The sequence below is a fragment of the Hemitrygon akajei genome, chromosome 6 (genome assembly GCF_048418815.1).
Source record: "Hemitrygon akajei chromosome 6, sHemAka1.3, whole genome shotgun sequence".
Lineage (NCBI taxonomy): Eukaryota > Metazoa > Chordata > Chondrichthyes > Myliobatiformes > Dasyatidae > Hemitrygon > Hemitrygon akajei.
The window spans coordinates 29942656-29969784 of NC_133129.1; the positions used below are offsets into that span (position 1 = coordinate 29942656).

Consider the following 27129-nt stretch of genomic DNA (forward strand, 5'->3'; position numbering starts at 1 on the left):
CTGTCCCAGAATCTGCCTCCTTATCTGCTCCTCGATGTCCATTACTACTGGGGGGGGGGGGTGTCTATAAAAACACCCAGTAGTGTTATTCTCCCTTTCTTGTCTCTGACTTCCACCCACACTGACTCAATAGGTAATCCTTCCATGACTTTCTCCTTCTCTGCAGCGATGACACTATCCCTGATTAGCAATATCATGCCCCTACCTCTTTTGCCTCCCTCCCTGTCCTTTTTGAAACATCTAAAGCATGGCACACTCAACAGCTATTCCTGCCCGAGACAGACAAATCTCTATAATGGCCGCAACGTCATAGTTCCACGTATTGATCCACACTCATCCGCCCTGCTTATGATACTCCTTGCATTAAAATAGACACATCTCAAACTATCAGGCTGAGTGCATCTTTGCTCTATCATCTGCCTATCCTTCCTCAGAAACTCCCTACAAGATGTCTCTACTTGTGTGCCAACCACCCCATGCTCTGCCTCTTCACTTCTCAATAGAACATCCCAATTGAGTCTCAGGATTGCATATGGTGACTTGTGTACTTTGATAATAAATTTACTTTGAACTGACTTGAAACTTACTTTGTTTCCTTGTTTAAGTTTTTTCCTGCTCTTTTTATATCCCTCAAGGCTTTGTCCAATTTCAGCTTTCTTCTGTAATTGAAATAACTCAATTGAAGACATAAACTTGAGGATAAATCTTATCCTGTTACATCACTAACTTGAATCCTAAAAGGAACAAGTGAATTTAAGGGCAGGGTGGAAGTTGGAGGCAAAGTTGATTAAATATTAACCCATACTGAATTTGCTAATTTCATCAAATTTGCCTCCAACTTCTACCCCTTAAATTCACTTGGTCCATTTCTGAATATGTCTACCGATAGATTTTTGATATTTATTCCCATGGCTATTCTGACTATAACTCTTCCCAACCTGTCTTGTGTAAAAATATCATTCCATTTTCTCTGATCCTTTGCCTCCACCATATCTGTTCCCAGGTTGAGGCTTTCCTTTTCAGGACATTCTTTGTCCTTCTTCAAAGACCTTCCTGCACCACTGATCCTGCCTTCACCCTCATCCCAGACATCCACACTCACCCCATCTTCCTGATATCTTTATAGAGATAGCATTCTTTTCCTCACCACATCCAACACATCAATCTCCACAACATCCTCCATCTTCAACAGAACCTACCACCAAAACACATCTTCACCTACTCCCCTTCCTCTCTCCACTTTCCACAGGGATCATTCCCTCCGTGATTCCCTTGTCCATTTGTCCCTCCCTACTATCTCCCTCCTGGCACATCCTTCCTCACCTCCATTCAAGACCCCAAAAACTCTGTCCTGGTGAGGCAGCATTTTACTTGTGAATCTGTTGGAGTCATTTACTGTAGCCAGTGCATTGGTAAACACCAATGTAGAATGGGGGTCTGCTTTGTCAAGCATCTTTGCTCCATCCTTATCAAGCAGGATTTCCAGGTGATGAACCATTTCTATTTCAATTCCCATTCCAACAATTCTGCCACAACGAGGCAACTCTCAGAAGGAGCAATACCTTATATTTCATAGGTAATAATGATAAGAACATCCATTTCTCCAACTTCCATTAATTCCTATATAACAATTACAGCACAGAAACAGGCCATCTTGGCCCTTCTAGTCTCTGCTGAATGCTTACTCTAACCTAGTTCCACCAACCTGCACTCAACCCATAACCTTCCATTCCTTTCCTGTCCATATACCTATCCAATTTTTTTTAAGTGACAATATGGAACCTGCCTCCACCACTTCTACTGGAAGCTCATCCCACACAGCTACCACTCTCCGAGTAAAGAAGTTCGCCCTCGTGTTACCCCTAAACTTCTGCCCCTTAACTCTCTACTCATGTCCTCTTGTTTGAATCCCCCCTACTCTCAATGGAAAAAGCCTATCCACGTCAACTCTATCTATCCCCCTCATAATTTTAAATACCTCCATCAAGTCCCCCCTTCAACCTTCTGCGCTCCAAAGAATAAAGACCTAACTTGTTCAACCTTTCTCTGTAACTTAGGTGCTGAAACCCAGGTAACATTCTAGTAAATCTCCTCTGTACTCTCTCTGTTTTGTTGACATCTTTCCTATAATTCGGTGACTAGAACTGTACACAAAACTCAAAATTTGGCCTCCATTCCTTCTTCTCTTATTCCCCATTCTCTTCTCAGCTGTCTCTTCTGGTGCCTTAACGTCTTCCTTTTCTCCCATAGTCCACTTTCCTCTCCGATCAGATTCCTTCTTCTTTGCTTTTTATCTCTTCTGCTTATCGCCACCCAATTTCTCACCTTCCCCATCACCTGGACTCACCCCCCGCCTGCCAGCTTGTACCCCTTCCCCTCCACCACATTCCTATTTTGCCTTCTTCAGCCGATGACGGGATTCGGCCCCATACGTTGACTGTTTATTTCTCTCCATAGATTCTGCTGAGACCCTTCAGCATTGTGTGTGTGTGTGTTAACAGCCGAGAGTCTCGGTTGTCGGTTCCGCCGCCGGCTCTTCCGACCGTGACTGCGCCTGCGCAGCGGTTCAAATAATTTGGCGGGTTCTGTTCCCGCTCCGTCTCCGTCTCCGTCCGGTTGTTCCGCCGACATCGCCATGGTGGAGGGGCCCGGGTGCGCGCTGAATGGGGAGAGGATCCGGAGCCGTGTCCGGACGGGGCAGCGGCTGGTGGGGCTGCGAGGGAGCGCGGTGAGTGGCCGTCCGGCAAGGCCCGGGCTTTCACAGTCGGTCGAGTGCTGTAAAGGGAGGCTGGAAACGGGAGCGCCGGCGGCAAGTGGGCACCGGGGAATGGCAGGAGGCAAAACAGGCAGAGAATGGTGACTGGAAGTTAGAGAAGTCGGCGTTCATGCTCTCACGTTGGAGGTCCAGGTCGCATCGATTCTCTTGGTGCTGGCCACTTGTTCATGGCTGGTCTGCCTTAAATAGAGAAAGAGACAAAACATTTCCCTTCCCCTGGCAGCTCAATTTTTTTTTACAAAACTTAACATTTCTAGCTTTTTAGAGGGTTATCAATCTGAAATGTTAATTCAGTTTCTCCCAAACAGGCAGTGGGTAATGACAAGAGGCAGGTCCATAGAGAGTTTTGACAGCAGGTACAGGCGGAGCATAAGATAATGAAGATGTACATAGAGTGGTTAGCTACTTTTGCAAAAAAAAATCATGAATGTCCCACAAGTACATTGCTATGAGCAGACAATTGCTAATATCGTAACGTAAGTAGAGAAAGTTATATTTTGGCTGTGTGCTTTATAGAGTGAAGACAATGCAATCTAAGAAATGGAGTACTGCTGTATTAGCATTTAGAATATTGCAGTAAAGTGAGTTCATTTTATTTATTGCGCCTTTGATTTCACTTACACCATTGACAAAACCAACATGTATTAGCCTTTATTTTCACCTGATAAATCCTGTCTTCCCATGTGTACAATGACTGGAATGGTTGGCCCTTAGAGAGTATTGAAGAACTACTGGTGTGCCAGTCCAAGGGTCCCTGAAGGCAATAGCATTACTAGGTGGTGAAGGAGATATATGGGATAATTGCATTATGTAGATACGGCATAGTATATAATAACAAGAAGGTTGTGGTTCAACTTTATTGAAACATTGCTCAGGGCACAGCTGGAGTATTATATACGTTCTGCTGGCTATACTTAGAAGAATCCCTTAGAAAGAATGCAGTAATTATTCACTGAGATGTTGCTTGAAATGGAGTGTTTGAGTTAAGAAGAGAGACTAAATTAGGTGGTTTTATTTTCCTTAGAGTGCAGGAACTGAGAGGGACCTGATAGAGGTACCTAAGCTTTGGACTTGGGTTTGATAGTAGGAAACTTTCCCCTATATCAGAGAGTACATGTTTCAAATGCAGCCTTAGAGGTTTAGGGGAGACCTGAGGAAGAATTTCTTAATCCAGAGGGTGGTTGAAATCTGAGCTCTTAATTTGTGTGGGTACTGGAAACAAGTATGCTAACAATATTTAAAAAGTATCTGGATGATAACTTGAAACTGTTGGGACATTGACGGCTATGGCCCAAAGGCCGTTAAATAGGATTAAATTGAGTGAGAAGTTGCTTTCTTGACACCACTGTGCCAGGGTGATGATTTCTTCTTTGTCGGCTGCCTCATTATTATTTGAGATAAGGCTAATCAATGTAGTACCATCTGCAAATTTAATTAGCAAATTGGAGCTGTGGGTGTACACACAGTAAAGGAGGGGGCTTAGGACACAGCCCTGGGGGGCTCCTGTGTTGAAGGTTAGAAAAGCAGAGGTGAGGGAACCCACTCTTACCACCTGCTGGCGATCTGACAGCAGGTCCAGGATCCAGTTGCACAAGGCAGGGTGAAGGCTGAGGACTCTAAGCTTGTCACATCTGGAGGGAATTATGGTGTTGAATGCTGAACGTAGAATGTTGAATGTCCAAGGCCAGCATTCTAACATAAACATCCCTCCTCTCCAGGTGTACAAGGACGGTGTTTAGACCTGTGGCTGTTGCAACATCTGTCAATCGGTTGTGTCGGTAGGCAAATTGCAGGGGATCTAGTGTGGGTGGTAGCATGCTGCAGATGTAGTCCTTGTACAGCCTCTCAAAGAAATTGATTATTATTAAGGTGAGTGCGACAGGACGCCAGTCATTCAGGCATGTTACCTTGGACTTTGGTCTTTTTTAGGTACAAGGACAATGGTGGATGTTTTGAAGCAGGAGGGCACTCTACACTGGGAGAGGGAGAGAATAAAAATGTCTGCAAACACACCAGCCAGCTGTGCTGTGCACACTTTGAGTACTCACCTGGGATGCCGTCCAGTCCCACAATCTTGTGGCTGTTCACTCATTGGAAACACTTGTGTATCTCAGCTTCAGAGATGACCAAGGTGCAGGTCACATCGGTGGCTCTCCTTAGGGGCTCAGTGTTGGCAACATCAAACTGAGTGTATAAAAAAAAAAGACTTCTCTCATATGTGAGGCAGAGATGTTGGAAACACCACTGCACTTAGCTTTGAAGTGTGTGATGGTATGCAGACCTTGTCATAGGCTGCGTGTGTTGATGCTGGAGAGTTGTATCTGGATCTTGTCCCTTTGTCATTTCACTGCATTGATGACTACATAGTTCGTAGCTGCATTTCTTGAGTTCCCAGTAGTTACTGGTGGTGAAAGCTGTCTCACACAGTGAGTGCAGCCTGCATGGAACTATTGATCCAGGGTTTCTGGTTTGGATAGACCTTGACTGACTTCTGGGGGGGACAATGTCCTCGATGCACTTCTGGATGAAGCTCGTCACCCCTTCAGCTTATCGTGTAGGAGGTCCATTCAATAGTCTTATAACTGAGGTAGAAGCTGTCCTTGAGCCTGGTGGTACGTACTATTAGGTTTTTGTATCTTCTGCCCGATGGGTGAGTGTGAAGAGAGAATGTCGGGGGGCGTCACGTGATGACGTAGGATCGAGACGTTGGGAATCCAGCTCCCTCGTAAAAAGTAATGAAATAGGGTTTAAATGAAGAAGAGTTAACAAATACCTACTAGAAACTATTTATAAGCAACTCAGGATTATTTTTTGATATGGCTCCTAAACCGAAACAGAAGAAAGCTACTATTTCAAAGACTGCGCAAATTGGCGGAGAAAAAGGCCTAACCATCTTGGCGAAGCCTCGGACTCAAGTTGGATCTCCTCCCGGCGAAGTGCATGGCACTTCTGATGATGCGGGACAGGAAGTTGCAGCAATGTCGGCGGTCTCTAAGAAGAAACGGCAAGAATAACGCATGCACGAAGAAACAAGTATGCATGAACAGATATTAACAAAACTACAAATCCCAACTATGGCTGGAAGTGAAATTGGAAGCGAATCGGAAGTGGAATCAGACTCTTTGGGAAATTCAGTGGAGGAAGAAGAAGAGGAAAAGAAGGAGGAGATTAAAGGAGACATAAGAGATATCCTGATATATATGATGAATGAATTAAAAGCTATAAGAACAGATATAAGAAGGTTGCAGAATACACTCGATAATGTGGTGGAAAAACAAAAGAAGATGGATAATAAAGAGATGGAAGTAAAAGTGGAAGAAAACACTGAAAGAATAGGTAAGATAGAAGACAATAATCTTGCCTGGACAATAGAAAGAAAACGGATGTTGGAAAAAATAGATGCGCTTGAAAACTCTAGTAGACGAAATAATATTAAAATTGTTGGTCTTGTGGAAGGTACAGAGGGAGAAAATCCAATAAAATTCTTTCAAGAATGGATTCCGAAAATTTTGGAAATGAAAGAAGGAAGCCAAGTAATTGAAATTGAAAGAGCACACAGAGCTTTAAGACCAAGACCTTAAAAAGATCAAAATCCAAGATCAATTTTGATAAAATGCTTAAGCTACCAAGATAAAGAAATGATCTTGAAGGCAGCTACTCAAGGTGCTAAAAAGAGAAATGGGCCATTGATAATAGAAGGGAAAAGAGCTTTTTTTATCCAGACATAAGTTACGATCTTCTGAAGAGGCGGAAGGAATTTAATCCAGTGAAAAAATCTTTATGGGAAAAGGGCTATAAATTTTTATTGAGCTACCCAGCAAAATTGATAATTTTCCTGGATAACGAAGAAAGAAGATTTTTCGTTGACTACCGGAAAGCAAAGAAATTTGTACAAGAATTACCTGATGTCCACGAAGAGGAGTAAAGAATTATAGAAATGAAGTGGACTAATGATGAAGACCGAAACAAGGTTGGACTTGACGGACATTTATAAGGAAAGAAAATAGTTGAGTATTAATTGGGAGTAGAGACATTAATTATTTTCCTTTTTCTTTCACTAATATATTTTCTTTTTTTTTTGCGGGAGAGCTGGAGGAGCTCCTGGTCAATGGCTGCGAGTTTCACATGTACAATCATGGCGATTGCCATGACCCGTAAAATTGGGGGGGGGGGGTAATGTGTTCTTTTTATTCGCAACATTAGTGGGGGGGTATTTTGTTTTTTTTTCTTGTATATTAGTTAACTTTCTTCTATTTTTCTTCTTTTTTGCCTGGATGGTTGGGGAGAGACTCATAGCAACATGGAGAATTTTAGAGTTCCCAAGGTATTATGAATGATTAATTTACTTAATTTTTTAAGTTTTAATGTTAATGGACTTAATGGACCTGTGAAAAGAAAGAGTATATTAACATATATTAAGAAAATGAAAGGAGATATAGCTTTTTTACAAGAAGCACATTTAACAGAAACAGAACATAAGAAATTAAAGAGAGATTGGGTTGGAAATGTCATTGCAGCTTCATTTAATTCAAAATCGAGAGGAGTTGCAATTTTGGTTAATAAAACTTTACCAATTAAAATACAAAATGTAGTAATTGATTCTGTGGGGAGATATGTGATTATACATTGTCAAATTTTTTCAGAATTATGGACTTTTACGAACATTTATGCACCAAATGAAAATGATGCAAAATTCATACAAGAAGTTTTTTTTGAACTTGGCTGATGCACATGATAAAATATTAATAGGTGGAGACTTTAATTTTTGTTTAGATCCAGTTTTGGATAGGTCAACTAAAGTTGCTACAAAATCAAAAGTAATAAAACTAACTTTATCATTAATGAAAGATTTAAACCTGATTGATATATGGAGAAAAATTAATCCAAGAGAAAGAGATTATTCATTTTATTCAAATAGACATAAAACTTACTCAAGGATTGATTTTTTTTATTATCAAAAAGTATTCAAGATAGAGTGAAAAGTGTGGAATATAAAGCAAGAATACTGTCAGATCATTCCCCCTTGATAATGACAATGATAATGATGGATAAGGAGGAATCAATCTATAGATGGAGATTTAATTCAATTTTATTAAAACATCAAGATTTTTGTGATTTTATGAAAAAACAGATTCAATTTTTTTTGGATACAAATTTACATTCAGTTGAGGATAAAATTGTATTATGGGAAGCGATGAAAGCATATTTAAGGGGTCAGATTATAAGTTATACATCTAAAATTAAGAAGGAATACATGGCAGAAATAGATCAATTGGAAAAAGATATCATAAAGTTAGAAAAAGAATCTCAAAGATATATGACAGAAGAAAAACGAAGACAACTTGTTAATAAAAAACTACAATGTAATACACTCCAGACATAGCGTACAGAAAAAGTAATTATGAGTACTAAACAGAAATATTACAAATTAGGTGAAAGATCACATAAGATTCTTGCTTGGCAGTTGAAAACAGAACAGGCTTCTAAAACAATAAATGCAATTAGAACAAGTGTAAATAAGGTTACTTATAAACCTTTAGAAATTAATGAAACTTTAAAAAAATTTATACTGAACTATATCAATCAGAATCACAAAATAAGATTGCTGAGATAGATAAATTTTTATCACAAATAACCCTTCCAAAATTAAATTTGGAAGAACAGAAAGGATTAGATATGCCCTTTACATTAAAAGAGGTTGAAGAAGCTTTAGGATCACTTCAGAGTAATAAATCCCCAGGAAAAGATGGTTTTCCTCCTGAATTTTATAAACAATTTAAAGATTTATTAATTCCTCCTTTTATGGAATTAATATACCAAGTGGAAAGAATGCATAAACTCCCACAATCTTTTTTAACAGCGATCATAACTGTATTGCCAAAAAAAGATAGAGATCCTTTAAAATCAACATCATATAGGCCTATTTCTTTGTTGAATACAGATTATAAAATAATAGCAAACATTTTATCTAATAGAATATCTAAATATTTACCAAAATTAATACATATGGATCAAACAGGTTTTACTAAAAACAATCGATGGATAATATAACCCGGTTACTTAGTATAATTCATTTGGCACAAAAAAGAGAGGAAATGAGTGTAGCAGTTGCTTTGGATGCAGAAAAAGCATTTGATAGATTGGAATGGGATTTTTTTATTTAAGGTATTGGAAAAATGAGTTAGGAAGATCTTTTATACAATGGATTAAAACCTTAAATACTAATCCTCAAGCTAAAGTAGTTACAAATGGTCAGATTTCAACACCATTTTGCTTAACGAGGTCAACTAGACAAGGCTGCCCATTATCACCTGCTTTATTTGTATTGGCAATAGAACCATTAGCTGAATTAATTAGAACAGATTCAGACATTGGGGGCTTTAGAGTTAATCAAGAAGAATATAAGATTAATTTATTTGCTGATGATGTTTTGATTTATTTAACAAACCCATTGCAATCTTTGCAAAGATTATCTTTTAGATTGGAGGAATATGGGAAAGTATCAGGGTATAAAGTAAATTGGGGTAAAAGTGAAATTTTACCCCTTACCAAAGGAAATTATAATCAATGTCGATTAGTAACTCAATTTCGATGGTCAATAAATGGGATAAAATATTTAGGTATTAGAATTGATAATGATGTAAAAAATTTATATAAACAACATTATTTGCCATTATTGAAAAAATTAAAAGAGGATCTTGATAAATGGATGATGTTACCAATAACATTAATAGGTAGAGTTAATGCTGTAAAAATGAATATATTTCCTAGATTGCAATATTTATTCCAAACTTTACCAATACATTTACCTCAGAAGTTTTTTCAAGAACTGAATAAATATGTAAGGAAATTTCTTTGGAAAGGAAAGATGTCAAGAATATCATTGGAAAAATTGACATGTAAATTTGATTTAGGAGGGTTACAACTTCCAAATTTTAAGAATTATTATAAAGCAAATCAACTTAGATTTATTGCGTCTTTTTTTGATGAAGAAAAACCGGCATGGAGTAGAATAGAATTAGATAAGATAGGAGAAAACATACCAGAAGATTTTATATATAAATGGGAATCCAAATGGATACGGGAAAAAAAAAGAATCTCCTATATTAAGACACTTGATTGACTTATGGAATAAGGTAAATATGGACGATGAGATAAAGAAATCTTTATTAGCAAAAAGAACTTTAATTAAAAACTTTAATTCCTTTTACAATGGATAATAAACTTTTACATAATTGTTTCCAAAAGGGGATAAATATATAGGTGATTGTTTTGAAGGAGGTATATTGATGTTGTTTGATAAATTAAAAAATATAAAATATCAAATAACACTCTTTTCTGTTATTTTCAATTAAAGGCTTATTTACGAGAAAAGCTGGGACAAACAATGTTGATGCCAAAACCTAGTGAAATAGAAATATTAATTCAAAAAGGAAAAATTAAAAAGTTTACATCTTGTATGCATAATTTGATTCAAAAACAGACAATTAAATCAGGAATTCATAAATCAAGACAAAAATGGGAATCTGATTTGAATGTTAAAATTGATGGAAAAAACTGGTCAAGATTATGTTCTGATAGTATGAGAAATACAATAAATGTTCGACTTAGATTAATACAATATAATTTTTTACATCAATTATGTATAACACCACAGAAAATAAATAGATTAAATTCAAATATGTCTGACCAATGTTTTCGATGTAATCAAGAAATTGGTACTTTTTTACATTCTACTTGGTCTTGTTTTAAAATTCAACCATTTTGGATAAATCTAAGACTTTTATTGGAACAAATTACTGGAGTACAACTCCCACATAGTCCAGTATTATTTTTATTAGGAGACATTGAAGGGACAATACCGAAACTTAAATTGAATAAGTATCAGAAAAAAATTATAAAAATTGCATTGGCAGTAGCCAAAAAAGTTATCGCAGTTACTTGGAAATCTGATTTATATTTAACTATGGATCATTGGAATAATGAAATACATAGTTGTATTCCACTTGAAAAAATTACATACAATCTAAGAAATGAATATGATATATTTTTGAAAATTTGGCTCCCATACTTACAAGAGATAGGATTAAATACATAGGTCCTTTGAAGATAAAATTATAAAGTAATTGGGGAAAGTAAAAATAAATATTAAAATTATTTTGAACTCCATGGAGCATGTGGGGATCCTCCGATATCCAGGCAATCTTTCTCTTTTTTTCTTTTTTTTTCTTTAGATAAGGGTTAAGGGGGGGAGGGGGAAGGGTTAATATTATTTTTCTTTTTCTTACTATTTTTCACATTTTACTATTTACACTATTTACTATTTCACTATTTACACATTTATTCTTTGTAATTTTCTAAAAAAATTAATAAATAAATAATAATTTTGAAAAAGAGAGAGAATGTCTGGGTTGGGTATATGGCCTGCTTTTATGAGGCAGTGAGGAGTGTAAACAAAATCCATGGGATGAAGGCTGTAGTTTTGTGATGTACATAGATGTGTAGCAATTAGTATGCATGTGTACATGATTTACATGGACATGATAGATTTTTGTTATATTACTCTGTTGCTGAAGCAATTGGATGACTTGCTAGATCACTTTGAGAGATTCACTCAGTCAACTGTACTTCTGTGGGTCTGGGGTCATATATTGGGAGCACCAAGCAAGTGTGGCAGTTTAGTAAACCAAACAGTTTTTTAATAACATCCTGAGAGTTCCATGGTCAAAATTATTATTTTTCTTTAATACCATTTGACTTGAAGTACTAACCTGCTGTTTGGCTGGTGTGATAGAGATGTGTCTCTGCCAAGAAGATGTAAGGCGCTCCTACTCTTTGCTAGTCTGCAAGTCACCCGTGGGCAAGGTGTAGCAACTGCTTCGCCCCCTGATAAAGGTTGTGAGCAAGTGGTAGATGCTGGTATGAGCTGCTGGTGCATATCACAAGTCCTAGTTATATGACCACTGATACCAGGCAGATAATCTCTGAAGAGTATTGATAATGGTTGAGAGGTCATCTGTCTTGTAAATACATGAACCAGAAGATGGCAATGGCAAACCACTTCTGTAGAAACATTTGCCAAGAACTATCAGGGTCATTGAAAAACCATGATCATCGAATTCATATGACATGAATGTAGCAAACGACCCTGCCGCAGTAGTATTTAAATTCATGTCTCTAGAGATCTGTTGTCCAACCCTCAGCATTACTGGTACAATAATTTAGCCAAGATGCATTGGTTTCTAGTGCTGGGATTAATTAGGATTAACAATATCAGACTTACTCCTCTTTTGCCTCCTCAGCTTGTCGCTACTTAGTCAAGCTTGGGCTAAGGAATAGAGTGTTTCATATCAAGACTGCAAATTAGCTGGCATAGTAATCATTTTAGATGGCAGTACATAACTTCAGGCAGCAGAAAGGTTAAGTGATGTGTTAACTGGTTTACTGTGTTTGTACATCTCCAAATTTGATATTTGGCTTCAAGTTATTTGTGGTTAAAATGAGAAATGATATGTGGTTTGTGGGATAGTTCATGCCTTTTAACCACCACATTGAATATAAAAAATGTTTGCTCTGAAAAACAAACAACAAACGCTAGAAATATTCCACAGGCAGTATTTCAAAGTTCAAAGTAAAATTTATTATCAGACTACGTACATGTAACCACATACAACCCAGAGATTCTTTTTCTGCAGGCATATTTGTAGAGCAGTAACTGTAAAAAAAAAAAGGATCAATGGGACAACAAATTGTAGCAAGAGAAAGTTTCCTTTTGTTGCCCTTCATCAGAACTGAAAAAGACCCCCCCTTACCCCTTCTTTCCCCTCCCCAACCTTTTACTTTCCTTCCTCTGGTACCGCACCTCCACCCTTTATTCCATGGTCTACTGTCCTCTGGCAGATTCCTCCTTCTTCAGCCTTTTGCCTCTTTTCCCAGCTTCTCAATTTCTTCCCTTTTAGTATCCCTTCCTCCACACACCACTTGTACCCCCCTCACCTCGATTCACCTATCATCTGCCGGCTTCTGGTCTCTTCCTTTCAATCCTGATGAAAGGTGTTGGCCCAAAATGTTGACTGTTCATTTCCTGCAGTAGATGCTACTTGACCCTCTGAGTTCCTTCAGCATTTTGTGTGTGGTGCATTACCTTTATTGTTTCTTTCAGGTTACTCAGCTAAGTGGACGGAATGATTCTTGTTTGCAAGCAATCGAATTGCTGAAAGGCAAGATTTACACGGGTGTGAAGACATTGGGAAAGGAACTGTTCATATATTTTGAGAAAACTGAATTAAGGTTGTGTATCTTGCAATTTTCTTCCACCAAATGGGTGGGGGGGGCGGGGGAGATCTGAACTTTTGATTGTAATCTTGGACAGATTTGAAATGTAGATTATCTACATCAGTGTTTCCCAACCTTTTTTGGTTCAGCGCCCCCCAAAAACGCTTTCATACTTGCCAACGCCCCACTAAAGCACAATCATATTTGTCATCACTTCTCAGACAGACATACTTTATTGATCCCGAGGGAAATTGGGTTTTGTTACAGTCGCACCAACCGAGAATAGTGTAGAAATATAAAACCATAAATCATTAAATAATAATAAGTAAATTATTCCAAGTGGAAATAAGTCCAGGACCAGCCTATTGGCTCAGAGTGTCTGACCCTCCGAGGGAGGAGTTGTAAAGTTTGATGGCCACAGGCAGGAATAACTTCCTATGATGCTCAGTATTGCATCACGGTGGAATGAGTCTCTGGCTGAACGTACTCCTGTGCCTAACCAGTACATTATGGAGTGGATGGGAGACATTGTCCAAGATGGCATGCAACTTGGACAGCATCCTCTTTTCAGACACTACTGTCAGAGAGTCCAGTTCCACCTTCACGACATCACTGGCCTTACGAATGAATTTGTTGATTCTGTTGGTGTCCGCTACGCTCAGCCTGCTGCCCCAGCACACAACAGCAAACATGATAGCACTGGCCACCACAGACTCGTAGAACATCCTCAGCATCGTCCGGCAGATGTTAAAGGACCTCAGTCTCCTCAGGAAGTACAGATGGCTCTGACCCTTCTTGTAGACTGCCTTAGTGTTCTTTGACCAGTGCAGTTTATTGTCAATTCATATCCCCAGGTATTGTAATCCTCCACCATGTCCACACTGACCCCTTGGATGGAAACGGGTCACCGGTGCCTTAGCCCTCCTCAGGTCCACCACCAGCTCCTTAGTCTTTTTCACATTAAGCTGCAGATGATTCTGCTCACACCATGTGACAAAGTTTCCCACCGTAGCCCTGTACTCTGCCTCATCTCCCTTGCTGATGCATCCAACTATGGCAGAGTCATCAGAAAACTTCTGAAGATGACAAGACTATGTGCAGTAGTTGAAGTCCGAGGTGTAGATGGTGAAGAGAAAGGGAGACAGGCCAGACTCCTGTGGAGCCCCAGTGCTGCTGACCACTCTGTCTGACTCTCTTCGACACAGTATACTTCCTGGCACCCCCTTAGTGTAACAACAGGTATATCACATGCTAACATGAGAAAAATGATTCTGCTTTAATTTTTTATGTCTTTAAACTTAGCTTACACAGTACCTGTGGTGCTGTACAAATTCATCCTTCAGCTTGATAGTTTTTAGCAAGAGTTGAAATATTTGGTTCAAGTTGTGACCGCAAAGGCCTTGAAGTCCCCATGAGTAACATTGCCCAACCGGTTTCTGTTTTTTGAGAGTATGTGGTTCACTGCACTGAAGCCTCATTCATCAAGGTTGTAGGATGGAAGTGCAATGAAGAGCAGTTTTTCTCTTTTCCAAAGATCAGAAAACTTTGTGTGACAGTGTGGTCACGTACCATTTGTATACCACAAATGCTAACATTTTTGAAAAGCATTTTTACTGCTTTATCATTCTGAATTTTGATCGTTTCTTCTTGCAAGCTCTCTTCCTTCCACCTTGCAAAGAAATGGCTTAATTACATAGTCAGGAATTTCAAGCTCATTCAAATTCTTGAATCTATTCTGAAAATCCTTCTTCATTGACTGCATGTGTAAGCAGTATTCTTGCAAATCATCATCTATGAAAAAATGCCATGCTTTCCATGCAGGGAAACTGAAAACATTCTTCTCCCAATGTTTTGCATATTTCCAATCTTCTGATAAAAGTGGACTCTGCACTTTTTGCCTGGGTTAAATTGAAATTCTCACCTTGTAGTTTCATATTTAGAATATTCATTTTGTCGTACAGATCGGCTTGGTATGCCACATCCATATAGAATTTCAATAATCTTTCCCAAGTTCTTGTCAACTTTGAGGAAAAATTCAACCACGGTGTCAAAAAGACCAAAGAAACATTGTAAGCAGCAGCCTTTTGACAGCCAACACACTTCAATGTGAAGAAGCAAGCATTCAAACTCTTTATTATCTTGGTATAACTGGCAAAATATTCTGCTATTTAATGGCTTTGCCTTAATATTGTTGATAACAGATTACAAGAGTCATGCTTGAAAGAAGTTCCTGGCTGAGGTTTTTGGTTGCGAGATGTTGACAATGAATTTAACAATGGATTGCAAACAGGCTCGGAATACCACTAAACCAGTATGGTGACCTGTGCTCCAAATGTTGCACAACAAATTTGTGTTCCTAATTGGAATACTTTTATCCTTAATATACATTTTGAGCTCATTTTAGATTGATTCTCTGGTGATTTTTTTTTTAGCTTTTTGCAAAAGAGAATCTCTTGATAAACTTTCAAATCTCTTAGTATCTTTCCCTTCAGTTAGTCCTGACAAAGGGTCTCGGCCCGAAACATCGACAGTGCTTCTCCTTATAGATGCTGCCTGGCCTGCTGTGTTCCACCAGCATTTTGTGTGTGTTGTTTGAGTTTCCAGCATCTGCAGATTTCCTCATGTTAGCTGTCGATAAACTTTTCCATTTCTGACAAACCATACATGTCTTTAGTAATGCCTTGTCCCGTACAGTTGACTCATTCAGTTGTTTCCCAAATTTTGTTTTTTGTAGCTCTGTGCATAGTCTTCAACATCTTCACTCATTTTGTCAATACGACGAACTGCAGAGTTATTACTCGGAAATTGATTTTAAAATACTGGTATCCATTTTGAGAACACTTCTGATGCAGCAGGCATTATTAATCTTTTACCAGTTTTATGAGATTTTCCACACATTGCTGTCACTTGGGAAATGTTACAAAAAGCTATGAGACCACTATCAAAGTCATTTTTAGCTTTCTTTGCAAATGACTTGAATATGCAATGCTTTTCAAGTGCTTCTTTTACTGTATCTTCTGAAACTGAGTAATACCATAAGTAGCCTTTACAGGGTGTCTTATACAGAAGTATTCCTGCAATCTTGATGGTTACATGGCTTCATTAGACAGTACAATATCACAAATAAATTACATGGGCATTGCTGATCTGACAGGAATGGAATAAAACCATATTTCAGGTAAGTAACATTGTTTCTGTTTCTTAGCAGGATTAGAATTCAATGATTCACCACTTTCAGACTCATGGAGGTTGCACCGAACATATTTATCCATCATTAAAATAAAAAAAACTAACATAACTGGGAATACCTATGGGATGTTGACTTCAACAGCAAGTTAACACGGAACAATGGTAGTGGAACACAAAAGAATGGCAAGGCAAAAATGAAGATGACCGCAACAGCGAAAATTACATTGACAATGATTCAGATTGGAATCAATGTTAGTTGGGAAAGAGCTGGTGTTCGGCAAGCTACCTTTATACTATTCCTGTTAGTGCGTTTGACTAATCACGCAAGGTCTCGTAATCCCCAAAGATGATTCTTGACTGCATATATGAAGCTAAGGTCGCTTTGAACACCTCAAAGAATCCTCGACTGGCAGGCTCACTGATGGGCTCGATTTCACCATTTGGTTCCTGCCAGTGCTGTATCATTGCACGACCTGTTTTCTATAGATCTGTAGAGTAAGTTGAGATTGTGTACCTGACTTACCATTTGTTAAATTGCATGAACTCATTCCGTGCCATGAGTCAGGGGGAACTGTTGGGCACCCTGGTTGCTAATTCCGATAAACGTCTTTCGGTCGGTATGCATAGTCGGATGAGATTGCCAAGTTTCAGAAGCATTGGTACAACAAGTGCTCACCACCTGCAGAGCAGTAGTTCTTCTTGTGTTCCAGTTGGGCACCACTGATCTACATTCAGACTGACTATATTGATGACATGTTCTGAGATCCCTGAAAACCATTGGTAGCTGTGCCCTGGGGTGTTATTCTTTTATGTCTCCTAATTTTTAAGCGGTGTCACAAATAAAATGTGGACACTTAGAAATTTAAAGACATCTATGGAAATACATTAAAACTATGATAACTTGGCCCCCTCAACTTGGATGCTAGATTGGTAGGCTTTCTGGACTACCAACACACCTTTTGAAATATGTGTCACTGAGTAAAAGTAATTTTCCAGTGAACAAAGTGAATTTAAAGGGAACGTTGAGAAGGAAGCCATGATGAGTTTAAACAGGGCATTGGGAGCAAGTCCCAGTGCATTTAAACAGAGCATAGGGAAGAGGATCCAAGTGTGTTTAAAAGGTGAGTAAGAAATGGGGACTTTGAGTTTCAAGGGACTGCAGGGAATAGAGCCATGGTGAGTTTAAGAATACATGAAACAAGGCCCAGCAAGTGTTGAGAGCAAAACAAGCAAGTCAAATACAGAGCCATTGGGTTTTCCAAACTATAAAATAGGAAATTATGGCTGTTCTACTGTAAATGTTAACTTTTAAAGGAACCTGCATCTTTTTGTAGGTACTGGGTGAGCCAAAGAATTTCTCTTAGATTTTCATCCTTCTGACAAAATTCTCTTTCTTCCACCATCACCCTCTGCTCACTTTCTCTGTTAGTTTGACCAACTTTTTTCCCCATTGGAACTGAGAAAGAAAGAATATTCCCACAGGTTTTGCCTGAGTTTTCCCCACATCTATTTTTGTTTGTGTATTATTCAATTTATGACTTATTATGAGTCATTACGTGTTATGACTCATTCAATATGAACTTTTAGAATAAGCTTTGTCTTTTTTTGTTTTTGGACAAAAAACAGCTTTGTCTTTTGGACACCAAATGCTGTTTTAGATTTCTGAAATACAGGAGTACTCAATCGGCATGCACTCAACCTTCAACTACTTGGGAATCAGACGTCAGTCTTTGATCAGTAGCAGTAACTACGTTGGAGTGCTGGGCTGGGTGGGACAAGACAAGAGGACAAGATTTATAAATCTAATTAATAATCCATTTAATGTTCACTTGAAAATTAAACATTTTATATTGAAGAAAGCACCATTTGCTTAGTGATAGACAATTACTTTATATTTGATTTTAAAACTCAGATATAGTATGCAAGAAGATAGCTGGTGCATTGTTGATTTGAAGTTTCAATTATATATCATTGCAGGATACATTTTGGAATGAATGGTTCAATGCGCATCAATTCATCTGAGAGAAAACACAGCAGTGGAGCCCCAGCAGTCTTAGAGATTCAGCTAACCAGTGATTTTATTTGTTTCTTTGAGTCCACGTTCGATATCAGGTAAGTTATTGGGTATAAGATTTGCGTTTAGGTTTATTTTCATGCTTTTAAATTTTGCTTATTAGAATCTATTTTGCATTGATTGCTGATAGAAGTGAGTTTCATATGTCATTTCCAGATTAGTTAAAACTTAAAAATAGAATTACATTTACTGTGTACATAATGCACATTTTGAAGCTATTTAGGCAATGTAATCTTGTAACTACTAATACAGTGGGCTCTGGTTAATTGGAACATCGGTTAATCAGGGTAGCTGCTTATCTGGGACAACTTTTAAAGACTGAAAACTAATTGAGAAAATAGGAGAGATTCCCTTTGTTTATTTCGGACACTATGCCGTTTAATTGGTCTGGAGACTTGCCAGATGGTTTCTAACTAATGTCAGTCATGTGCACTTGTGTGGCTGTAGACACTGTACCGTGCTTAGAGTGAACAGTTACGAAATGGCATCAGTTACGTATGTTTGTTTTCAAAAAGCAGTGATTTTCACTGATAGTTGGGAAGTAAGCAGCAAGACAATTCAAAACTGTTTTGCTCATTGCGGTTTCAAATATTGAGGCTTGGAGATGCCAGAATTGGCCAGGAGTGAAAAATGAAACTACTTGCACTGCTACAACAAGTGGAACTACAAAGAATTTGAAGGTATCAGCAATCATCTTGTATGTTACAATAAAAATGAATATTTGGAAGACTCAATTGTCAAAAGCAGTCCACGGAAGGCAGTCCATTATCTGCACTAGAAGGGCACTATGAAGGGAGTCCATCACCTGCACTGATTTTGTTCATTTACAGTCAATCAACAGTCATGGCAGCATAACTGGATGAATTCTTCTGTTGATAACTATTAGGAACCAATACACAGTTTTATACCTCAGCAGTATTGGCAATCTTCTAATTTGTTCTGCATTTTATTTTAATTCATTATTTGTAACTCAGTTAAATGGTAGTTTGTCTTTTTTAATGTCTTTATAATTATAGCATTGAAGACTGGCTAATGGGGATTTGTTTAATTGGGCCAAAATGTACTGTTTGTGATGTATCCCAATTAACTGGAAACCACTGTGTTGCATAAATAGAAATGTCATAGGTATTCAGATAAGTTGCTTTTAGGTGTTGGTTAAGGACTATTTGTTGTTCAAGACATGGAAAACTACTTTTTTTTTTGAAAAATGTTCCAAAAGAGTTGTAACTACGTGAACATCTGATTTTTAAGGTAACTGACAACACAGTATTTTTTTCAATGCTGCATGGTATTTGGCCTGAATATTGTCATTAATTCCATAAAATTAATAATCTTTGTAAGATTTAGTTTTAAAATTTGCTTTTCAAAACTGAAATTCTACTATCTTTGTCTTAACAATTTATGTACCTCAAAGGTTGCAAAAATTCAAGTTGTCATTTGTTATTAAAAGCTATTTTTGTTTCCTTGCACTTTAGATTAATTAAGTTTTGAAAGCTGATACAAATCTCTCCCCATTAACAAGGGCAAGGTGGGGAGGGTTAGGTTCCTAGAGAACCCTTGGTTATGCACTAACTTGCGCAGCAGGCAATTAACTTTTGCGGAGGATAGCATTTGCCCAACGTAATAGGTCAGAAATGAGTCAACCTCTCCCACTTCAGATGCAGTAAATCAAACTGCCTTGTTTTGACCAGCTGAAATGTACAAATTGAAACTTCATTCATTCATTCGTCCAGTGACTATTGTTGCTAGATGGAAGATCCCAGTTGTCTCTTTCCCCATTTTAACTAATTTATTTCACATTCTTTCCCATCAAGCAGGTTGAATGTTGGTGCTTTTCATGGATCTCTATTTTATAAGTTTTTTCAAATGTGTTCTTTATGTTGCTATGTTGAAAATATTTGTTATGTAACAACTGAAATGAAATAAAGCCCTTTCTTATACAATTCTTTAAGTGAATGTTTGCTAATTAGAAGAGATAATTTTATTAGGAAATGGTTTGGGGGAAGTAGTCTTTGGATAAAAATAAAAAATGGTTATAAGAATAAATGTGAAGAAAATTTTGAACATCACTGCTGTTATATTTCTGCTCTTAATCTGAATATTGAGAATTACATATTACAGCATTAGTTGCAACCAAATGATCTGTTTTCTCTTAAAGTCATATCCAGTTTCTTAGATAACTTGACTGGTTCAAATAAGTTTCTTCTAGGAGGGTCAGACAAACTTTACAATTAAAACAAAAACCTTGCTGCCTAGCTGGGTTTTAAAATTTTGTAAGATGAATGCTCTATAATAAACATTTTCAACATAATAGGAATATTTTTGTATTACCTGCTAGGAGTACTTCAGAATGTGAGGAGAAAGTAAAAATGATGGAAGAACTGGATATTTGCTCGGTAAAATTTAGTTGCTCCCGAGCTGAGGAAGAGCTAAAGCGACATGGTCCCCGCATGATATGTGACGTTCTGTTGGACCAGGCTGTGCTGCCAGGAGTAGGAAATATCATCAAAAATGAATCAATATTTGACAGTTGCCTTCATCCTGCTATAAAGGTAAAATTCTTGTGTAGTAGATTCCATTTTTTTTTTACTTTTTATTTACTCCTAGCCCAATTTTCCTCCTGATTCTGTCGAAAATTCTTCCGAAGATGCTATACTTCCGCCTCAACTCAGTCCAGCTGTTTAATGAAGAAAGTGAGCAAAAAAGCCATTTGACCAGGTCACTCATGGTAGGCTGATCCACAAGATAAAAATGCATGGTATCTACAAAGACTTGGAAGTGACAGAGGATAATGGTGCAAGAGTGTATTTCTGAGTGGAGGTCCGTGATCTGTGATGTTCTGCAGAGATAGGAGCTATAAGTCATAGAATCCTAGAGCGTTACAGCACAGGAACAAGTCCTTTGGCTCATTGAGTCTGTGCCAATAAATAAATATATAGTAATTACTTGGTGGAAAATATAAACTTTAATAAGTTTGCAAATGAGACAGATGGAGTTGTGGACAGCATAGGGGGCTATCGAAGAATACGACAAGTTGCAGATATGGGCAGAGAAATGACATGGAGTTTAAACTGAACATTGTGAAGTGTTGCATATTGAGGTCAAATATAAGGGGAAAGTACTGTATACAATTAACGGCAGGTCTTTTAACAGCATTTTTGTTCTCTGTAAAGGTGCTGCCTGATCTACTGACTGTTCATACTATTTTAATTTTCTTCAGATTTCCAGTTGCATATGTGATGAATTTTTAGTGTTCCTATTATCCTATTTATACTATTTTACTATTTAGTCAAATTTCACATATCATAACTTCTGTTCCTCATATCTTTTGGCTTGTTTCTTTACTGTGCCGTGATAATATATTTAGAATGTGAAGGGATTTTTTAAAAATAGTGTTTTCCATCTGGTGTGAGGAAAAACAGAATTGGATTAATTTATACAACTGATGTTGAATTGAAGGTTATTCAATAGAGTATATTGTTATGAAATCAATAAATAATAAGTTATTTTGATTTACTATATAAAAATAGAAATAAATACTGATATTTTAGTGACTTCTCATACATTAGAATTGGTCCCTGGCACCAATTATTCAGTGCTTCAAAATCTTTCAAGTACTGATTTATTGTGACCCCTGTTGTATTTTACATTTCAGCTGACGATTGTTATTTCTACTTCTTGTTCAATTTTTATTTTAAGGCTGTGCAGAGACTCTAAAATGGCTACAGCCTCTTGTTTACACTGTGCTAATTTGAGTCGATGTAACAGCACAGCATCTTTGTGCTGTCTACTATTAATTACCTCAGTTTCTTCAGAAGGAATTACTAGAAGGTCTAATAATCAGTTTCTGTGACCACAGCTTAATAGTGTACACCTTTTGAAGGGAAATTCCACAGTGGCTAGAACAGATGCCAGACCGTCTGAGTTGATTTGACCTAGGAAAGTATCAAAATGATTGAAGGTGGGAGAGTGTGAGGACTTCTTATTTCTGATGACACCCTGGTGATTATAAGTCAAAAAAATGGAATCGATTTTTAATTCAACAAGAATTGTAAGTACTTAAATCACAGCATTTCATTAGCAGCTAAAAGGGAGAATTTTGTAGCCAAAGTGTCCATCGTTCATCTTTTTAAATAAAGTGGATTTGAACAGAGTGGAGAATGGACTTCCAAATACGAGATGACTTTTTCTTTTAGTATGCCAACTGACTTTTTATGTCATTTCTATGGCTATCAACTATACTTCAAGTTGAACTGTTTAGTTATTACCAGGTATTATTTTTTTTAAAAATACTTGAATTGTAATGGCATTTAGTGATTTCTAATAAGTTTAACATTAAATATCTGGATTTTATTAAGTAAATCATTAACTGGGATAATTGTTCTTTCTTGCAGATTTGTCAGTTATCAGCTGAGCAAATACGTCACCTTGTAAGAGTAACTCGAGACTTCACAATTCTCTTTTGTACGGTAAGAATATTTTTCAAGAAGTGAATAATATTGTTTTCCAATTATTTGAAAAGGGCATAATATGTAGTTACATAGTTGAGCACTTAATATAGAAGGTGAGGGATGGTTCATATTTACAGCTTTCTATATACAGTCAGCCCTCCTTAGCCGCGAATTCCGCATCCGCGAATTCAACCAACCGTGAATAGCGAAAACCCAGAAGTGCTCTTCCAGCACTTGTTGTTCGAGTACGTACAGACTTTTTTTCTTGTCATTATTCCCTAAACAATGCAGTATAACAAATATTTTACATAGTATTTACATTGTATTAGCTGTTATAAGTAATCTAGAGATGATTTAAAGTATACGGGAGGATGTGCGTGGGTTATCGTTGATCGGGATTGAAAAAAATCGGAAGTTATCTTACTAAGTAAGTCGGAACAGGTACATCCAGTATTATTTAGCGTCAGTAAGTCAAATGTTTGCATTCGTATATAGTATATATTTTACCTTTCTAAAACACTTAAGAACGTATGTTTCAGTGCCGGGCTCGGGAAGTTCCCGAGTTCGATCTAGTGACAGATCACTATCGAATGCACTCTCCACCGTGCCAGGTTGATGTGGAGGATCAAAAACCCAAAACCCAATAATTAAACCACTGCATTGCTCAGTAATAATTGTAGCTTTCATTGGGGCAGGGCCTTTCACATGCTCCATTAAAATTGTTCTGATCGTTGACCGACTGAGCCTAATGCTTTTCCAATGATAGATAGCGTTTCACTTCCTTCTGATCACTTTACTACTTCCACCTTATTTTCAATCGCGATCGTGATTATTTTCGTGAACAGAAACACCGTGGATTCAGAGCTACGCCGGGTCCTAATGCCCACCGCTCTGAACATGTTAAATAAAGTCCTGGGTTCTGCTGGGTCCTAAAGACCACCACACTGATTCAGGTTAAATAAGGGACTTGAGCATCCGCGATTTTTGGTATCCACGGGGGGGGGGGGCGGTGTTCTCGGAACCAATCCCTTGCGGATAAGAAGGGCCGACTGTATTTGCAATCAAAATGCACCATTTTAAAATTATACACTGCATAGAAATTATTTTAACAAAAGGTTTTTTTGGTATTAAAGTACACTTCTGATTTATATTTTTGAAAAATCATTAATTAGATTTCCAGAATAAAATTCACTTTTTTTCCCCTTGACCAGCATTACTGCTCTAATATTCCAGAAATGGTGGAATCAAAACTGTTATTGTTATCTGGGGTAACACACAAAATGCTGGAGGAACTCAGCAAGTCAGACAGTATCCATGAAGGGGTACAAACAGCCAATATTTATTCAGCAGGAATTGCAAGGAAGGAGACAGAAGCCAGATGGAGGGAGGGGAAGGGAAACAAACTGGCAGATAATGGTTGTACTTCTGCTTTAATAAAAAAGCAATATTTTCTCTGAAACCATCATGTGATTCATGACTTGAGAACTATTATTAATATTGATCTTGCACTGAACATATTATGCTTGTCTGCTCTTTTAGAAAAAAAGTCCCAACATGTGCCTCAGTGCCATCTTCTACCATTTAGGCAAAGCTCTGTGCGGGCTCATCATCTTAAGCTCTTTTCAATTCAGTGCAGTGCTGTAGCTAGTGTTTTTCCTTTTGTCTTTTGAAAAAGCCACCAATTCCTTAGATAAAAGTATATCCAGAATGCCTGTATAGCAATAATATCTGAATGTGCCCTTTGTCTTTTTCTTCAGTTTCTTCAAGATCTTGTCCTTGCAGCATTAAATTTCTAACCACATTCAAAGTTCCTTCCAAAGTTTGGAACTCAAAGTTCCAAATGCACACTCCTGCTTGACGTATAAAAACTTTAAGCAGTTTTCATAGTTTTAAACTTATAATAATCTTATATTTAAGCAAGGGTTATGAAAGGCTTTTTAAATATGTCCTATACTCATACAAAAACAATGCATTAAAATTTGCATAAGCCATTGAACATGCACCACCTGCTGTTATCAGAATCTTTGATGGACCTCTCATGCTCCAAAAGATGAGTTCTTGATCTTTCAATCTACCTTCATAATGGCCCTTGCACTTTATTTGTCTACCTGCACCATACTTTCTTTGTAACTAACACTTTCTGTATTGTGTTTTTCACCTTTTGTACTACATCAATGTACTTGAATATGGAACGATCTCTGGAATGCTGTACATTGGTAAATGTGAAAATAAACTAATTACCAATTTATTTAAAATTTGCTAAAGATATTTGCATACTAACAAGTTAAAGCAAAGGTAAGGAAGGTTTGTTGATCACTAAAAATCAGGGCAACTCAGAGTTAGCTATTTAGCTTGGGATATCTTGTTCAGACTCTGGAAAAGCAATGAGCAGATACAAATGTAAGCAGAACTTTTTTTTATATTTGGAGATGCAGCATGCTAACAGGCCATTCCGGCTCAACGAGTCCCCGCTGCCCAGTTACATTAATGTGACCACTTAACCTGCTAACCTGTATATCTTTGGAGTGTGGAGGGTGGTGGGCACGAGGCAGAAACCCATGCAGTGATGGGGAGAAGGTACAAACGCCTTACAGACAGCGGTGGAATTGAACCTGGATTACTGGCGTTGTAAGAGCATATGCTAACTGCTACACAACAATGCTGCCCACCATTCTTGAACTTAATTGGTTAAAATGAACAACAAGCTGTTTTGATTTGAGAGGGCACAGAGGAACTCAAAAATTATGTTTTTAAATTCAAGCAGATATGGTAAGATTGAAAAATATATTGATTGGAGTCAACTTGGCTCAACTGTTATTGTGTGAAACTATAGTGCAGATTAGGAAAAAGACTACAAAGAGAATTGAAAAGGAAGGGTGGTGTTGTTAGTTAAGTGTCCAGGTACAATGCAGAGAAATGATCTATATTCAGGAAATGAGGATTATCATTCTTAATTTTTGGATTTCCTTTTACAAACTTTAGTGGTTTATTATGTTTATATTAGAGTAAAAGTTTAATTAATGTTCTTGTCAGTTTTAGTCTTAACATTTACTTCATGTCTGAAGTCCAACTTTTCCACATGGTATCAAAATTTTCTCTTTGGCACCAGGACAATTATTGAGGGGCAAATCAGAAATCTGCAAGTTATTGGCACAATTTGAGCTCTTATTTTAAACATTGGAAAATATTTGTTTCTCTCAATCAGTCTGACCAATCGTCTGTTATGGTTTATTTCATTTTCTGTTATTTTAGTGTCGGAAGATTGGGTCAGCCTTGTATAAACACTTCAGAGTTTACAAGCGTTCCACGTGCAGACAGTGCAATGGTAAAATTATTGTCTGCCGCCTTGGTGAGAATAATCGAATGACGTATTTCTGCTCGCACTGTCAGACGGAAGATCCCAGCCAAGTTAACAATGGGTATTGCCAATATATATTTTGTAGTAAAATACACCATTTACCAGACTGAGAGTTGAACTGAGCTGATGTGACTTTGTTTTTTTTAATATTCTTTCATCAATTTAATTCTGAGGTACAATTTTTATTTTAACTTGGAATGACTTAAATTTTATTACAAAATTATTTTTCACATGGGATTTTGAATTAAAAACCCCAAAGCAATCTTTTAATTTAGCATCCTTCCATTTGCTTCATCAATATTCTTTTCCTTCCAGTATAAGGTGAGAAGTGAGGATGTTTGCTGATGTTGCATAATGTTTCATTCTACTCGCATCTCCTCAACAGAACTATCTGTCCATTGCTGCATACTGCATGATTTGGACAGCATTCAAACATAAGCCTATATAGCAATGACCCCACCAAAGTGCTAGGCAATAATCATCTCCTCCAACAAAATATTGTAACAGCCTAGTCTTGACACTCAAAGGTTTTCATGACAGAGTCCATCCATCAATATTTGAGGGAGTTACTAGTGAGCAGAGCATTTTCCTCTTATTAGGAAAGTAGCAAGAATGAGTCAGGGTTTGGGTATCCTGCAGCGAGTGACACCCTAAGGTCTCTCTACCATATACAAGGCTCAAGTCAAATGCGTGATCGAACACTGTCCACTTAACTGGTTGAGTTCAGTGTTTCAAGAAGACATCCCATGATAGAGTGGACCACTCCATCAAACTACTTTAAATGTTCGTTCCCTCCAGCACTACTGTACTATGGCTGCCATGTGAACTGTATAGAAGGTTCGCTGCAGTTACTTGTCCAGGCTAGTTTGACAGCATCTCCAAAACCTTTAGTGTACTTCTATCACCAATAAAGGCAAGGACAACAGACGTTGGGAAAATCTGTACTGTCTTGGTCTTGAATTATATATCACTGTTCTTCATAGTTTTCTGGACCTAAATCCTGGAA

General features: G+C 37.5%; 1 protein-coding gene across 3 annotated transcripts in view; it reads left to right on the forward strand.

Annotated features, from left to right (window-relative positions):
- The first annotated feature begins 2578 nt into the window (after nucleotides 1-2578).
- neil3 (nei-like DNA glycosylase 3) overlaps nucleotides 2579-27129 on the forward strand; it is a 47950-nt gene continuing 23399 nt past the window's right edge. For 2 of the 3 annotated variants that reach the window (XM_073048045.1, XM_073048047.1), the window contains exons 1-6: nucleotides 2579-2728; nucleotides 12939-13066; nucleotides 18218-18352; nucleotides 20653-20866; nucleotides 22709-22783; nucleotides 26018-26184. In XM_073048045.1, coding sequence (XP_072904146.1) covers nucleotides 2636-2728; nucleotides 12939-13066; nucleotides 18218-18352; nucleotides 20653-20866; nucleotides 22709-22783; nucleotides 26018-26184 — 812 coding nt within the window. In that variant the 5' untranslated portion in view covers nucleotides 2579-2635. Of the gene's footprint in view, nucleotides 2729-6662; nucleotides 6783-12938; nucleotides 13067-18217; nucleotides 18353-20652; nucleotides 20867-22708; nucleotides 22784-26017; nucleotides 26185-27129 lie in introns of those variants that run through there. The other variant, XM_073048046.1, reaches the window with a different exon arrangement.